General features: G+C 33.0%; 1 protein-coding gene across 1 annotated transcript; it reads right to left on the reverse strand.

Moving 5' to 3' along the window:
- Nucleotides 1–566: 566 nt before the first annotated feature.
- On the reverse strand, nucleotides 567–16980 carry LOC148621131 (uncharacterized). Its single transcript, XM_088575195.1, has 5 exons — nucleotides 16471–16980; nucleotides 11813–11909; nucleotides 8630–8754; nucleotides 5388–5708; nucleotides 567–3698 (listed from the first exon to the last, which is right to left on the reverse strand). Exons 1-5 carry the CDS (start codon nucleotides 16514–16516, stop codon nucleotides 3430–3432), a joined length of 858 nt encoding a protein of 285 aa, XP_088431321.1. The 5' UTR covers nucleotides 16517–16980; the 3' UTR covers nucleotides 567–3429.
- Nucleotides 16981–18866: the final 1886 nt, after the last annotated feature.

Genomic DNA, 18866 nt, shown 5'->3' on the forward strand with positions numbered 1-18866 from the left:
CCAAGAATGCAGTGGAAGATACAAAGAGCCAATTGAGACATAGAGAAATAACATCAGGACGACTTGGTTTTGGGAACATCCAAAAGCTGACATGGCAAATCACTGGTTGAAAACAATCAATTTTAAGATTTAACAAATTAATTATTATTAATAAAATACTTAATTGATTTTTATCTTATAAACTAATTTGTTTTACGAACACAAATTTAAATGGATCATTTATGATATTGGATCATATGTTTTTTTTACAGAGAAACACGGATAATTGTCAGACCATCCCACTTATTTCTAAATTTGAATATTTGTTTTACAAATTCATTTTCTAATATAACAAATTCATTCTCTAATATAACAAATTCATTTTCTAATATTACAAATTCAATTTGTAATATTACAAAAAATCTTTTCTAATATTAAAACAATGATTTTGTAATATTAGAATTTCATTTTCTAATATTACAAAATATATATTGATTTTTGTCCACTTGGCCATAAAAGGACAAAAAATATATAATATGTTACATCTTTTATGAATATATCCTGACCAAAAATATATCAAGAAGAAAATCTGCATGATGTGGAATAATTCTACAATGCATTGCCAAGATAAGAAGACACAACAAAGTCAAAGGCAGAGATGCATCTACCTAGTGAAGTCATGCTCAAAATCCCCAGTAGATCTGAAGTTATTTCAGCAATTACCACTGGTAAGTAGTGGACTCAAGCATAATTAGATATTCTTAATTTACCAAGGACACGCATATTCCTTTTGATAATGAGCGATAAAAGGGGTCGCTGATGCTAGAAAAATGTATGAATCCTAATTCCATAGGTAGAAAGGGTCAGAAATTTTATTTTTAGACAGTGACTCTTACTCCTAGCTTCAGTGTTACAATTTAGTGAAGAAAAGAGCGAAGATATGCACGACTTGGTAAATTCAAATTCCAGAAATTAAAAATGGTAATTATCGCTTTATCAAGTATTTTCTCTAAATTTCGAGATGATATGATATTATATATTCCAAACACCAATTGTATTCACATTAGACCCAAATTAACAGGGTTACATGGGCTGTGGTATATTGGAGAAATGTAAGGTATAATGAAGCCGGAACTTGGGAACAGGAATCCACTACCTTAATTTTATTTCTCATTATTTTATGACTTTAAACTGTGCTTTATAAGACCAAATGGCCATATGCTACAGCTATGGTAGGCATTTGAGGTCTCAAAATCCTTAATCCATGTAACTTGCAACGACACCCAATATATTTGGCCACAATACACACAGTACAGTACATGCGGAGGAGTACACTATCCACGTAGAAATCAAAGCCTTGACGCAGTAATACTGATGAAGTAGTCATGTAGCCATGCCATTGTAATTTACCTGTTGTGTCAGGATACAATTATTTTTTCTTTAATACAACTTAAACAATGTACTGTAACTACAGTTATATTTTTTATACATGTAGATTATTATTACATGTGATTTGGCAGAAATGAGCAAATGGCAGCCTGGACCTCCCCATGTATATTTTTTTTTCTTTTCGATCTGACACCCCACCACCACATTTTACCCTGAGTCACGACATTTGGAAAAGTCATCTTTATTGTATACCTTCTGAAAAGTTTGTTTATATCAAATTAAAAAAATAAATATATGTGTTTCCTATTAACCTACTCACTCTTTTTTTCAACTAATTATAGGGTAGCCTAACTCTTCAAATAAGCACTATTCGAGAGAGTATGCTTCTCCCATAGACGAAATGTCAAAAAAGCAAAAAAGTAAAAAAAAATTCCTACCTACGTACCCTTTCTTTAAAGAAATGTAATTCTGGAAACACGCATATTTCTTTTTCCCCATAAAAATAATAACAGCATTTATTTGTACATGCATCAACTGTAGCTAAGATGCTTCCACCTTTCCGAGTAGACAGGGAGCCACAGTTGACAGATTTTAGAAAAGCAAAGGACGCTTACCCTAACGGTGCACCTGGTCCATGCTGAAAGTTTTTAGTGGAGTCCCGGGATTACATTCATTTTATTTCTACTATAATCTTGGTTCCCTTGATTACTCTTTTAAAACATAAAAGACAGTATCCAAATGATTACACAGGTGTTCAGTGGTAAAAATTGGTAAAATGTATATCAGATTTTTAATTAGTCATTTAAATAACTCAGTGACCCATATAGATTTTGTATTGAAATTGGAATCACGCTATTCTAAGCCGTTGTAGGACTTGAATTTGTTTGCGTCCCCTTTACAGTGCGAATGATTCTCAATTCAGTAACACGTTTTCTGTGTTAGACTAATATTTTTGACTTGCATAAAAAATGGTAAAAAGGCACCTATAGAAAAAATATGAACTTTTTTTTAAATATTCTTGTATAACCTAGCAATAAAAAAAGGATGGGTATTAAATGTTCAATTCTACCTATATACATTAATAATTTACTATACATGCATATATATTTCAATAAACCAAAAGTCAAAATAAGCATGCACCATATGTATCAATAAACATGAAAAAAAAAACAGTCGATTAAGTGTACGTTTTTGTAAGAATCTGGAAATATGGGAAAATTCATAAACAAGCATATCAAAACCAACCGGTCTGACAATATAATTGTATTCAAACTGCTTTCTCTATTTGAAAGGATCATTATTTGATCTCTGCATCACTGGATTTGCCCAGAACTTTTCCAATAGAATGTTAGAAATATGAAATTTTTTAGAAATTTGGCTTTGAAATGTTCATATTCAGTGCATTTTGAACAATGAAATTATTAATCAATTTACAAAAAAATGGACAAATCTGGTCATTTTTCCTTGATTCTTATGTTGCAAATACTAGCAGTCAAATTAAACTGTCAAAAGGGTGTGTTAAAACTACGCAGACGTTTTGTATCGAGCTAGAATTCTAACAATTAGGCTTCTGGAACAGGGTTATTTTGCTACAAGATTGAAGTCATCACTACAGAAGTTTTATGGTCGTCATCATGAACTCATGGATCGTTATGGTGAATCCATCTGCGCCATAAAAACTGGTTTATTCAACGTGTCATAGTTTTCCTTTCCTCTATCATCTACCACGGAAAAACTGTTTATGAGCAACTCGGCGGGTGTTTCTAGAAAAGCAGAGGACGCTTACACCACTGGTGTTCCTGGTCCATGCTCCCAGGTTTTATTGGAGTCCGAGTTACTCATTTGCTTTTGTTACTTTGTATGGATAATTTTAGTTACTTCATGTTCTTTGTTGTGTATGTCTGTTTTCCATGTCTGGTCTTTGTCCCTGGATTACATTCATTTGATTACAGCTATAACCTTGGTTCCCTTGATTATTCTTTTATAACATGTTTCTCCCACCGCCTGATTCTTACAGATACTGGCATTTAATATTGTAATTCAGGGTAAATCACAGATACTTCAACAGGAAGAAGTTAGTGTGCAATTTAGTGCATTCATTCCCTTTAACAATTGTATTTGTAGTTTAAGTTTCTTGTTACTGAGCTTCAAGTTATCTGTGATGATTTTCTGATCCCTTAGCTGAGCTTTCAGTAGTTCTGCTTGCAAATTGAATACATCGACTTGAGTATGTTGTTTTTGCCAGTTTTCTTGTCCTGTTTTCTCGGCTGCGTCTGTCAGCATAGGAGTTTCAGTAGTGAACGTTAGTCTGTCTTGCACGTGTTCATTTTCTGAAGAGTAGGAACATTGTAATTGCTATTATCATTTATATACTTTGTATTCTTTAATTTAAAAATATATAAATTAATACATTTATAGTTAAAATGCAAAATATAATTCAAACAGAAGTTTTAGGTACTTCCATATTTCAAAATTTCGAACGTGCAGGTTTTTTTTTCACGATCAAAAAATGGGGGGAAAATGGGCCAGGTAATACAAAGCTTCGGTTATATCATAACATGACGTTAGCAAGAGATTGCAATCATTGAATGCATGTGACAGAACCTCTTGGTAGCGGTCTTTGGTAGTTTTGGTTTTGGTTTAATATATCTATGTCTTAAGTCTTTCTTATGTTTCTAATGCTGCTGGTGAGAGGTTATTCGTTGAAACACACGCACAGTATACTGATATTTGCAATATTTTTACTTTATGTTTTGGTATTTAATTACCAATGGGTCGCTGCCACTGCAGGTAGACTCAACGACCCCAAGGGTTTTCTCATGAAAACTGATTTATTCAACGTGTCATAGTTTTCCTTTCCTCGTTTGTCAACCACGGACTTGTCTTTTTATGAGCAACTCGGTGGGTGTTTCTAGAAAAGCAGAGGACGCTTACTCCACCGGTGCACCTGGTCCATGCTCCCAGTTTTTAGTGGCGTCCGAGTTGCTCATTTGCTTTTGTTACTTTGTATGTATGATTTTAGTTACTTTGTTTTCTTTGTTGTGTGTTTGTTGTCCATGTCTGGTTTTTGTCCCTGGATTACATTCTTTTGATTACCGCTATAATCTCGGTATCATTGATTACTCTCTCAAACACAGAAGTCAGACTTGTCCGTACACGAATTGTATTACGATATTCGCAGTGTTACAAAATTCAGAACTCATACAACACTGATACTCCATTAATTGTATTGAATATGGTAGAACCTCTTGGTAATGGACTTGGATTCATATTTCGATAGTCTGGAGTTTTGAATACTTTTTTTACTACAAAAAAATTTTTTTTGACTTAGATCTTATTGTTTACTTGAAAATAATGATGCTGATGAGGGGTTAGTATTTGAACACGTGTACAACATACAAAAATGCACAATATAATTTATTGATATTTATTTTAATATTATGTTCACGTGCAGTGTCAATATTGATATTCAAGTGATGGCCCTTTTATGTAATAGCAAAATGTATGCCCATACAGTTTTTTTATTATTATTTTAGTAGCAGTCTTTCTAAAAATCAGACATGAGCTGATTCATGCACGTCAAAAACCAACCGAATTTAATTGTATTTCTTGTTCTGAGACGGTTACTTTTAACACAACCAGCCTTAGATTTTTTTCAATTGGTTGTTGCGCTTTTGAGATAAAAATTATATAGATTGTGCATAAAATTGGCACTTTGCAAGTTATCGTTTTTTATTTGGTTCAATTTGTTTTATTTTAGCGGGAGGTGAATGTATGATTTTCTAACAAGTGCAGTGCAGATCTGAATGTAGACATGGTTATAGTTTTGTAATAATATAGTATACTGTAGACTGAAAAAAGCTCAGTTTGTTTTGTGAGTTTTTCTACACCATGAATCACTTGGCATTATCTTAATTCTATGTTGACCGGTACAAAAATTTCGAATTGAAGTAGCATTGTTTGTGATAAAGCTTTTTGTAGACTTTTTTGTAGCTTACACAGTATAGATAAAAACTTACTTCTCTGGACGGTAACTTTCATCGATGTAATTAATGATCTATCTATATCACCAACAACGTTACCTCGACAAACATAGACCCCTTCATCAGAAACAGTAGTATTCATCACAGTTAAATGGCTAACTACTTTGTTTATTGGGAATCTGTGCATCACATTAGATATTTTTATTTTCGATTTCCACCTGGGATCTGAATGATTTATGACAATACCATTATGGAACCATTTGATCTCAAAAGATTTCACTGTAACATGCACAACAGTGCATACTAAATCGATTGGGTCGGTTGAGTTTACAATTTCTGTACCATTTAATGCCATTTCTAAAAAGCAAACACAGGTGTTGGTGAGAAATATTTAACTTTTGAAAAAAAACAGCTATTAAATTTTCCTTGTAAATGTCTCTAGTATTACATTTGTTTAGAGTACGTCTTCATTTATAGATATTTCTACATGCCGATAATCAGAACAACAATAAATGCATGTCTAGAATAAACTACAGTGATTTCATTTCTGTCTATACATGAATAATATAAATTCCTGCCTTAAGGAGGTAGACCTAGGGTAAGGGACATAACTCATGAAATCAGTGATATGTTTATATCGCATTCAATTCCACTTAAGTCTTTCAATGTTTGTTGGGGTTTAACGTCCGAGCAGCAATATTTCAGCTATATTCAGACGATGAACATGAAATTGATGACAAAATGAACATGAAATGATGAAATGAAAAAGGGATGGGACACAAGGGCAATGGGGTCGACAAATTTTGATTGCCACTGGAAATAGGGAGAGGTGGGTAGGGTCGGGCAATTTAGCCTCCTGTGGCGGAGCCCTATGGTTCCTACTCCGGAAGAATACCTCAGTAGGGTTCTTTAACGTGCGAGGAACGTGGCATCATTTCCAACACGGTGCACCACTATGGTTTGCGGTCAGGTTTTCCGTATAATAGCCTGACAACCCAAGCATTTAACACGCCAGGGGTACCCCATTCCACCACCTGGGGCACACATCTCAGTTGCTCTGTGGGCAGAGCGCCCTAGCCCCTGACTAGGGTTCTGAGCACTATTTAGTCGCCTTTTACGACAAGCTTAGCGCTGCTGCAGGCCTATTCTTTTAATGCCCGGACCTGCTCGGAGCAAAAAAGCTTTCATTTGAAACAGAATGAAATCAGTCCAAGTTACTTTGATGCTTACATGAGATTGTTGTAAAATGGTGAACAAACGTTCCAATGATTTTTAAGAGTTGTGTCCCTTACCCTAGGTCTACCTCCTTAAACAAACAATTTTTAAGTCCCTTTATATCAACTCAAATGTATTTTGCTTCTTGGTTTGTCGAGCATTTTCTATTTCAAAAACAAAGTCGAATTTTAAGTAGCAGTCTTTCTAAGAATCATGCAAATTCTGTAATATGTAATACATCACAAAAAGGATTACACAATTTTATTTTTGTTATTAATTTACTTTATAGGTCTATATGATGAAATATATAATCATTCATTCTAATCTGTCTGCACATAGGAAATAATCAAAATTGAAATTCCAAAAGTTTCTATTGTAGTTTAGGGTCATTCTCTTCTTTAATTTTGAATTCTACAGTACATTCCACATAACTTTTATTTCTAAGAACAAGGGTTATATGAAAAGCCACATGTAAATTTCTGTTTAATGAATATTTTGAACAAAGTTATAAAAATAAATGATATGTAGGCTTTCCAACCATCAATCATGTTTTGCATGACTCTTAGCTTGAGTGCTACGTGTTCGGTTAACATGGGGTGTAGTCTTCATCCAATTTTAAAAAAAGAGCTTGGTATAAACTAAATATTTATTGATATTTTTGAACACTAATTACGACACAATGATAATAAACTGTTGATTTATATTAATTAGTACTATATACGATATTCTCTTTGTTCAGTTCTAACAGACTGCTCAGCAGTTGTCTTATGAACAGAGATAATTACGCCGAAATTCGGATTGACGTACATAGAAACCTACATAAAAAAAATTGAAATCAGCTAATCCATCCATTAAGAGACCGGATTTTTAGACGAAATGTTTCTCTATCATTTCAAACAGTAAAAAAAATGCAGTGATATCAGACAGGATAATAAGCCGCCAGCAACGTATGCCGCATCTGCATATAGCCATACTCCAAATTTAGAATAATTCCATCCATTTTGATAATCGCCACAATTGCGACGAAATTCGGATTGACGGACAAACAAGGTGATTCCAATATACTACCAACACGTTGAGTGGTGATATAAACAAACTCACTTTTATTTCTTGTTCAAAAACAGTTCCTGATAACAAAATCAGTCTTAAAGTGGTTCATTTGGTTGTTGAACTTTTGAGAAAAAAAAAAAAAAAACTATATAGATTGTGTAAGAAATTTGCACTTAGCAAGAGTTATTGCTCTTCTGAAACATGGTTATGTTGCTACAAGTTTGAAGTCATCACTACAGAAGTTTTATGGTTGTCATCATGAACTCGTGGATCGTTATGGTGTATCCATCTGCACCATGAAAACTGATTTGTTCGACGAGTCATAGTTTTCCTTTCCTCGTTTGTCTACCCTGAACTTAACTTTTTGTGAGCAACAGGGCGGGTGTTTCTAGAAAAGCAGAGGACGCTTACCCTACCGGTACACGTGGTCCATGCTCCCCGTTTTTAAGTGGAATCCGAGTTGCTCATTTGCTTTTGTTACTTTGTATGTATGATTTTAGTTACTTCATGTTCTTTGTTGTGTATGTCTGTTTTCCATGTTTTGTCTTTGTCCCTGGATTACATTCTTTTGGTTACTCCTTGACTGGGTTAGATTTGGTTGATTATAGCGAGAGATTAATGCATGATTTTCTCAAAAATACAGATCTGAATACAGAAATGATTATCGTTATATACAAATATAGAAGATAAGACTGAAATGTCATTATTTGTTTGTGTGATTTTTTCTACAATACTTTATCATTGGCGGTGTCTGAATTTTCTATAGACTGGCACTTAAAAGATACGGCAAACATTTGTATCATATGAAAAAAGTATGTAAAATTTAATTACTTTCAGACAGGATCACATAGCATTCTTCCCTGAGAAAGGCACATAAGACATTTTTTGCTTAGTAGATTTTGAGTATATGTTCCTTCGTTGATTCAAACAAATTGTAAACAACAGACTTTGCTGAATAAAATAAGGTAACCCACCCTATATTTTGGGGTTACAGAATGAGAGTAAGCAATTACCAGGCTTGGTGTATCTACATTGCCTTTTATGGCGATCTGTTGGCGTGTTCACACTTTCAAATACCATATTACCTCTACATGATGGACTCAGTGGTGAAAGGCAAGTTTTGTATTCAAAATAAAATCTAAAAAAGTTAACCTTCAAAGGTTAATATTCGCTAAACAAGGCTTTCTCTATGATTCGGTAATTTATCTACTATTTGCGATATTTGGGACTTCACACCATGGACGATGTGATACGAACTAGTGATATGAGAAATTCGACGCTGCAATTGGTTGTTGTGTACTCTTTTTTATCTACAAAATCTGATTGTTCACAAAGAAAGTTGTGGCGTTTCTTACAATGTCCTCGCAACAATATTGGTAACGTCATAGACGAACGATCGCTAGAACTTCCGTCATGACAGAGATATCATTACCTTTGTTTTTTTTTTCTACTTTGACTGTTCACCTCGATTGGTCACAATTTTTTTCAGTGACCAATCGATGTTAACAGTCAAGATAGGAAAAACAAAGGTCATGATATTTAGTAAGAAAAATTGTAAAGAACGCTTTGTTTTCATGATACAAGGTAAAACCTTGGATATTGTTGAGTTATTTTCATACTTAGGTGTTATTTTCAAATACAATTTTTCATTTGTTGATACACAGAAAAAGATGATTAATCAGGCACAGAAATCGTTGCATTTTATATATAAATGTATTAGGAATGAAGAAATCCCGAAAGACATACTGCTTAAGCTTTTTGGATTCAATGATGGAACCCATTTTATCATATGGATGCGAAGCATGGGGATATGAAAGTTTAAATCAATTGAACAAGTTCATTTGAAATTTTGTAAGAGAATATTGAATGTAAGGAATACCACACCTAATTTTGCTGCTATTGGAAGCTTGGTAGATATACTCTCTCGAAATTCGAGTGAAAATGAGAATGATGTCATATTGGATTAGACTCTTTAATGATGATACAAAACTCACTATCTTATTGTACAGACCTTATGATTTTGTTTAGTCATTGATTCAAGTTTAAATGGCTCAACAGTATCAAATCTTTATTGAACAATACTGGTCTTGGGTACATATTTTTAAACAGAACAGATATGATCCATAAGAAAGTGTACTTGAAAAGAGTTTTATCAGATCAGTTCATTTCAAATTGGAACACCTCTATCTCTGATTCCTCTAAGAGACAATTTTATGGAACATTCAAAAGGGAATTCGGTGTGGAAAAATATTTACTCCGACTAATAATTTAATAATAGGATACGGTTAACCACATTTAAAGTTTCCAATTTATGTATACATATACAAATAGGAAGGTGGAAAAATATTCCACTAAAAAAACAGCTTGTTCCTTATATGGAAACCGTATTGGTGACGAATTTCATTTGCTGTTTGTTTATCAGCATGAAGTCATCGTAAATTATAGAAATAAGCTACATGTATTACCAATTATTACAGAAAACATCCAAGTCTAAAATGCAAGGTCTCTTGTCAATTTACAATGCGGAGGTTTATAAAAGACCTGCAATTTTATTAAGAAAGTGGCTATTGTGTTTTTATAACTGATATGTATATAAAATTTTAAATGTATTGATAACACTTTGCATACCATTTTCTTTTCTTTTATGATCCCAATATGTTCTTATATATATAATATGCCTGAGTTTATTTTAATAAATCCTGGAATTTGAAATCATATCGAATGCCGAGCAGCCAAAATATTACATTGGAATCATAGGAAAAAAAGTTTTATAATTCGGAAGAATTAAATAGCACAAAATATCAACTCGCCTTATTTGATTTTTAACATCATGACAAACCTGCCGAGACTCGTTTGTTATGATGTGGTTAAAAATGAAATAACACGAGTTGATATTTTTCGATATTCAACTTTAACTCATGAAACCTATAATCCTCTCAAATGCAAATTTTATCTTACTCCCCCACTCATTATTTATATTTTTTAACCTAAAAGGGTAAATTAATCGATGAAGAAAGCTTGCTAGCTCCTGGCATCATATCTCAAATTACGAAGAGTACGCCTTATGTTTCAAATGGCCAAAAGTAAGGTTCCACCAAGTTTCCAACAGAAGTGTCATTTGTACTTAGTCTATCAGATTTCATTTCAGAATTTATTTTAAAAGTAGATTCACATGTCTTTTGACCAACATAACCTAATTTAAAAAATTGAATTTGTATTTAGATTACTGAAATAATAATTCTTGAATAAATGATGTCGGAAATGAAGGGAGTTAAAATCCGATAATACCGATTACTGAATACCGTGAGAGTATTTTTGTTAGTATGATGTAGTCTATCATAACGTCATTTTCTTGCTGTTCTTGTTAATAAGCCAAAAGAAAATGGTTCCCAACGAAAAGGAAATTTCCCATTCGTTTGTTTGATAGAGTTGTCAAATCCAAGAATTAAAGATTCTACAAACTGATCATTTTCCCCTAAACCACGAAAATTGGTACACACGAATCAAAGTATTTTAACAATACGACTTAAACCGACTTGATTATACTTCAATCGGAGCACCTCATTCTTTTTAGTTAAACAAAAGAAAAACCTCGAAGGCACTAGGTGGGTGGATCTGTCCGGAATATGACCAATCCGACTCTAAAATTATAGTCAAAACTGGTTGATTTTTTTATCATTACTTTTTTTTCTTAGCTCCTTACTTCACGCAAAAATTCTAGGGAGAGTTGTTGTTCTTTATTTCTATTGATATCCAACTAAAAGTTTTAGCGCCACCTGATGGATAGAATTACTTTGATCGTATGACTACAACTCCGGCAAATATTTCAAGAAGAAATTCTCATTTCTGCATCCGAGGTTGTTTTTTTTTTTTTTTTTTTTTTTTTTGGTGAAGCGGAAATGGCCGAGTAGTTCCGGTTTTATTCTGCTTCTGTCGAAGCAATGGCAGCAATGTTTGTTTACGATGCATGCATGGATTACCACTATTATAACAACAGTCATTGCCAAGGATACAAACGTGAACGACCAATCAAAATGAACGAAATATACATGTATTAACTAAGTGTTAACACACCTTTACATAAAAACAAAACAAAAAAAAAGAACAAATACACATTTATGACCAACATCTCCTGACGGTGGACTAGCAAATAAAATCTGTATAAATTTACTTAATCAATACACAGACGTACTTACTCACAAAAAGTCTGCAAATCAGGTGCATTTTTACGGTTAATCAGAAATCTGCTCCAACATTTACTTACAGAGTGTATGTCACATATCCCGTACACCACTGGAAAATAAGAACATACTGCAAGCTCTGCTGTAAATGTTTTTATATTATTTTCATGATTGATAAAGGTATTAAGAAAAAGAATATAAATTAAGTAAATATCCTCTTTCGTTCTATGAATTTCATTCTCAATTAGAATTTATACAGGTTTTCACTTATACATGGAAGACAAAGGACGTTTAAAATCGAAACAATGATAAACGTGAAGATTTGATTTTTCAACGGAAAACTTCACCATATTTAGTGGGCAATATTTCAAAATCTCCGGCATATGGAGTATACATTTAACAGTTGATCTGTTACTGTCGCGCATGCGACTTGTACCCTGTCTTTCTTAGTAGAAAAGAACAATATTGTCAGAAACTTCTTGGGTAGGGGTACGGCTTTTGTTGCTTTCATCACTTCAGAAGTCATCACTATCTGACATAAAATTTCTCATAAAAAATCGTCAGTTAGACAACCCATCGAAATTAGCAAAATAGAAAATATTTATGATGTTCGCATTTCTGTGTATACCTTTATAGGTTTTTGTATTTGTTCTTCATATGCTGTTTCTTTAGTGTTCACGGTCAAGTTTATTCATAGTTTACCCTCGTTTGTATTGCTACTTATTTTATTAGATACGTAAGGAGGTAGACCTATGGTAAGGGGAACACAACTCTTACAATTCACTGAAACGTTTGTATTCAGGCTCCTTATATCAATCTCATGTAAGCATCAAAGTAAAGGCTTTGGTGAAATTAAATATGATACAAACATATCACTAATTTCAAGAATTATGTCCCTTACCCTAGGTCTACCTCCTTAAACGAGACGAACCTTGTTAAGATAGTGTAAAAGCCTTGATTTATTTCGGTTAAGTATCTGGTGTCAAAATCAAGTATTTTATTTACATACTATGGAATTATTTGCCTTGCACTCTTAAACACTTAAGTAGCTGTCTTTGTAAGAATCATGCAAAATCTGGAAAATGTGATACAATCCAAAAAGCTGCATATTTTTATTTTTGTAATTATGTTGTTTTATGGGTCTTTACTATGAAATATGTAATTATTCATTCAAATCTGCCTGCTCTTAGGAGATAATTAACATTGAAAATTCACTAGATTCTATTGTGTTTGGGTGTCATTTACAGAGTTATCTCCCATAATTTTTAAATCTGCAATGCATTCTTTATAATTGTTATCTCCTAAGAAGACGGGTTACATGAAAAACTGAATGTTAATTTCTGTTTACTATGGCAATTTAAACAAAATATCAAAAATAAAAAAATGTAGGCTTTTTACCCATGAATCATTTTGCATGATTTTTAGCTGGAGTGCTACTTAACTATATAACTTGTAACATTACATTCCACATGTCATAGTGTTTATTTAAAATTGTATTTCTGCACGCTTGGCATACATTAAGACAGCTGACGTCGGCTGTCTATAAAATAGATGATGTAGCATTTTTTCTATGGTATAACTAAAAGGACCAGAGGCAATTTTATTTGGTCAGATATCTATTAGAACTTTGCCTTAATTTGTTTACTTTTAACATGACTTCATAAATCTAGGTTTATAAATTTGGTTGTATTTTGCTCGAACACATTAAGGAGATAGACCTAGGGTAAGGGACATAACTCTTGAAATCAGTGATATGTTTGTATCATATTCAATTTCACTAAAGCCTATCAAACTTTCATTTGAATCAAAATGGAATCAGTCCAAGTTACTTTGATGCTTACATGAGATTGATGTAAAATGGTGAATACAAAAGTTCCAATGATGTGTAAGAGTTGTGTCCCTTACCCTACCTCCTAAGTCTACCGCCTTGAATGTATGACAGAATACTTTAAAAAAAAAAATATGTTAAAACACCGAGATAAAGATTAACTTACTAACTGATTGGAAAACTCAAGATGAAGATTAACTCACCAACTGGGAAATTGAACAATTTCTACGCAGAAATGTAATGAAACAATATAGCAGCTATGCATTATAATGCATTTTATGGAACAATTAAGATATGTATTGACCTTGGTCGTGGGCCTCTGGCTATAACTCTTTTGAGTGTCACATAAAGCCTGATATCCCTTCATTGAACTGCCATAATGTGATATTGTAACATAAATATTAATATTTCCTTTGATCTTATAACCAAGTAAGATATCTGCACTTTTGAAAACCTTAGTATAGGAAGATTTGATGATACATGTTTACATTATTTGAAGTCAACGAAAATTGTTCATTTCCTATAGAATAGATCATGGTTTAACATAAATATTTAACCGTTTCCTTTCATCTGTGGCAACATCCCTTCAGCGCCTGCGTATGGCGTTTTCATATAACAACTCATAGGTTATGCCAAAGCTTGCCATATTTATGCTGACTTTTTGTATCGCACTAAACTTCTCGCATTTAGGCTTCCGGAACAGGGTATGTTGCAACAAGATTTAAGTCATTACTACGGCAGTTTTATGATCGTCATCATGAACACGTGGGTCGTGACGGTGTATCCATTTGCACCCTGAAAACTGATTCGTTCAACATTTCATAGTTTTACTTTCCTCCTTCGTCTACCCTGGACTTGACTATATATGAGCAACTCGTTGGGTATTTCTAGAAAAGCAGAGGACGCTTACCCTACCAGTGCACCTGCTCCATGCTCCCAGTTTTAGTGGGGTTCGGGTTGCTCATTTGCTTTTGTTCTCTTTTGGTTGTTATATATACTTTCTTGTGTGTGTCTGCTTTCCATGTCTGGTCTTTCATTCTTTATATTGTTCTTGGTTTTCTTGATTACTCTTTTCTACAAGTATCCTAAAGCAAGAAGTCAATGGAAAAAAACACACAAAAACAAACAAAAAAACAAACAGAAAAACAAATCAAAATACTTAGTTAATCAAAACAAGAACACACCAGTTTGATTCCTTTGATTATCCTTTCATTGTTTAAACTCATCACAACAGGAAAAAGAGAGAACCCCCTTAAATTTCTTATACGGACAACCTGCAAATACAAAGTGTTAGTCTACTTTAGGTGTTATTGTAGAACTATTAAAATTTTATAAAAATAGTCTTTGGTGCTTACGTCGAGGTAGGCGTTAGTGCGTTTATTTTCTACACTTTAATAAAAATCATTTCAGATAGCCTGAAGAATTATTTTTTCCTGTAGCTTACGACTTCTGTGAATGTACAGTAGTTCAAGCATTAGAATGGCACGTCTTCGACCATTTTCATTGGCTGAACGTTATGTTACAAAACATATATATACCACGCCTTACGCATTCACATATTAAAACAAACATCCTGAGGATTCGTTTTTTTAAATATGTTAACTCGTAAAAAGCGTGGCATAATAATACTTATATCAAATAATCACTTTTCAAATTATGAAAGTATTATACTCCAATAAGGTTACATTTATGAGTTGCACCATTTATCAATATGCGTACATGTAATTGTCACACGATTATTTATTCTTTTATGAGGCTGACTTTATGGCTGATCTGATTCAAATGTGGAACGTCGTTTAGCTAGATCCTTTAATCTCAGTTTCCGCTATATAGATGACGTATTGTCGTTAAACAATTCTAGTTTCAGGGATATAATACATCGTGTCTACTTTAAAGAACTAGAGATAAAGGATACTACTACAGGTACTGTGAAGTCAGCTTATCTTATCTTGACATTTACATAGAGATCGATGGAAAAGGAAAACTACTGACCAAACCATACGACAAACGCGATGAATTTTCATTATTCTTTCAGCACCAGCGTATGCAGCTTCCATATCAAAACTCATACATTATGAGAACCGATTTGTTGAACAGGTCATAGTTTTCCCTTCCACTTTTGCCTATCGAAAAATTTATTACAAAACGTCCGGACTATATTTATCCGCCTACTAAAGATGTCAACTGTAAGGGATACATGGAGGTCAGGATTGATGAATTTGCAGTCATGAGCGTAAATTTGACAAATATGATAGATATTCTGCACAAGACTTTTAACTCGTCCTGGGAACTTAAATTACATGTATTTGTTATCACCTGCTAGAGCGGTATGAAAATTCCTCATAAATGGGGAAAAAAATTATCATAGACTCCTCTTTTCCTAAAAATCAAATGGTTGATAAAAACATTTGAAACTAACTTGTTTTAAGCAGAATGCTGCCAAAAATATTAAGATTCAGGAAAAACGGTCCAATTTAATTTTCTTATAACTTAATTGTTTTAAGAGCTGTTTTAAAAAAATATAATCATAAATATTGGATAACAATTTATGGTGGCAAAATGATCGGGGCAAGTGAATAGATTAAAAGTGACTTCAGACCATCAAACCTTCTACTAAATTTGAAAGTAAGCAATGGTGTTACTAATTACCTATTCAGCATTTTTGACTTGTTTATCAATATTCGACGTGCGCTGGTCACAGACTCACTGCTTATTACTAGTGACAATTAGCTTACATACTAGTTTATTTTATTTCACGTAAGCAATTGTCCAAATTTATCTAAGATTCCAAATCTAATTTGATCTTATAATAAATTTACATAAAATAAAAAAAAAAAACACTTACCCGTCAGAACTGATACAGCAGCACAGAAAAGTCTTATTAACTCCATTCTTACACAATCTCACAAGGATCACCAGATGAATAATGTCTTGTGCCCAATGGTAGGAATTTCCCACTACGCAAGGCGAGCTCACCTTTCAAAAGAACATTTATACTTTCGTTCGAGTTGATATGGTTGCCTTTTTGTCCACTGTGTGCATAATAGGATAATTAATTGGAAAGAGTGAATAACCGAAATATTATCACGAGTGCCGAAGAACGCCTTGATTTAACGAGTGTGCGTTCTTGGCACGAGTAATCATTTTTGATTATTCACAATAAGCAATTGATTATCCTATTTATTATATAGATTTTCTGCATAATTCATCGATATATCCGACATGAATTTTGAATTATATGACTGGCGGATTGATATCAAAGTTGTGACGTTTTAGCGGGAGAAAATCCGAGAGTGAAATTATCGAATTGATTTCACAGTGTGAATTATCGAATTTTATTACACTGGGAACATTCGATAAAACACTGCTATCTATTTAATGGTCTATTTTCTCTACTTCGAATCGGCATTTATCATGTTGTCACCCTCAAGTGCTGTGTTTTCTGAAGGTAGATCATGCGTGATATTTCTAGTAGATAAATTTTCCCATTTTTTTGGAAGATTTCATTGAGTGAACAAACTTAAAAATTTCAATGTAAAAACAAAGGTCACCGAACTTGATTTCGAGATAATTAAGCCATAAAAAGACAATTTTTATATGGATTCTGTGGAAAGTTTCAACTTCTGCAAACCTCAAAAAACTGGTCAACAGACTTTCTTCTAAATTTGTAAAAAAAAAACTTTTTCATGTGATGTTAAAAAAATAAAATTCTCATTACATTTCTATTTTTTCGCCAATTATTTCCTCTTAAAAGAGACTTTATACAATTAATGTTTGTTGTTTTTTTATCATACAATATTTTTAGTTAAACAAACTGTTTTCACATCATTTTAAGCATTATTAGATTATTTATATGTATATATGTCTGTATGACGTTTAAGACGACAGAAAAGAATGCTAAGTGTAATTGGTATGCCTTCAGTGATATAAATTTCGATCGACGCGTTTTATTGTAGCTTGCTAATTATCAATTATATCAACAAAAATTGAATAATATACTCTTCTTGAAATGAGTCCCTATTGAAGATCTAGGATGTCTCTGACGAGTGTGAAAAATGCTGTGCTTTTTCAAGAATGAATAAATCTTGAGACTCTAAAGAGCCTGAATTGCTCACCTGGTCTGATAAGCAGCAAGCCATTTTTTGTAAAAGCGACAATTAGTATTCATTGTTTTAATATAAATCATACAAGTGACTCACATGAACCTATGGATAATTTCACTATATATGCATGTTCTATTCGTGTGGGTAGTGTGGGTGTTGTCACAGTATTTCTCTTCGGCATCAACAGTATGACAAATCTTCTTATCCATATATCATTTAGATAAATGCTTTAATCTTATCTATATATTTTATATTTTTATTATTCGAAAATTATCTACACCATCAAATGTTACAGAACATGTTATATTCATTCCAGTATACTAACACTGTGGCTCGAATATTCCGGTCAAAAAAATTGTTTTACTCATGTATTCGGGTAAAACATTAATCCAAATCTGATCAGTAATTCAAACAAAGATTCTGCCCCCCCCCCCCCAATTTTAAAACTGACCAATGTGAAAAAATATTACGCAGTCAAACATACCTGAAAAATCAGTTCAAAAAGGTCGAAGTCCTTTGTTAAAACATAATTAAGAAAACTGATTAAACGTTACACCAAATCTACAATTATAGGACTACTAGCAGTTAACTGGCATTACAGCTCCAGACCAGTTCAAACCTACAAAAAGCTATCTAAAAACAATTCTTCCCATGCGGGGTTGAGAACCGCGATGCATCATCATAATACAAACTTTAAAGATACAATCCATGCCACACCGAAAACTGCTTTTAATCATATTGTGTTATATTGTATGTAAAGATCCTATGAGCGAATCAATGTTAATTCCACAAATGTTATCTTTAACGATTTGACAGCAACATCATAACTATATCCCTTTATCTCAGTTTTTAGCGGAATCCGAGTTGCTCATTTGCTTTTGTTACTTTGTATGTATAATTTGAGTTACTTTATGTTCTTTGTTGCGTATGTCTGTTTTCTATGTCTGGTCTTTGTCCCTGGATTACATTCTTTTTATTACTGCTTTAACCTTGGTTCCCTTGATTACTCTCTAGCAAGTTAGTATAAGTATATTCAATAGTTTAGAGAACTTATTGGGTGAATATTGCCATGAAATATAGGGTTGGAAATACTGTACGGTTTAGATGTTTACAAGTATATGAGTTCCTTGTATCAGTT

The sequence above is a fragment of the Perna viridis genome, chromosome 3 (assembly GCF_037379345.1).
Source record: "Perna viridis isolate PV_CMFRI_1.1 ecotype Kerala chromosome 3, ASM3737934v1, whole genome shotgun sequence".
Lineage (NCBI taxonomy): Eukaryota > Metazoa > Mollusca > Bivalvia > Mytilida > Mytilidae > Perna > Perna viridis.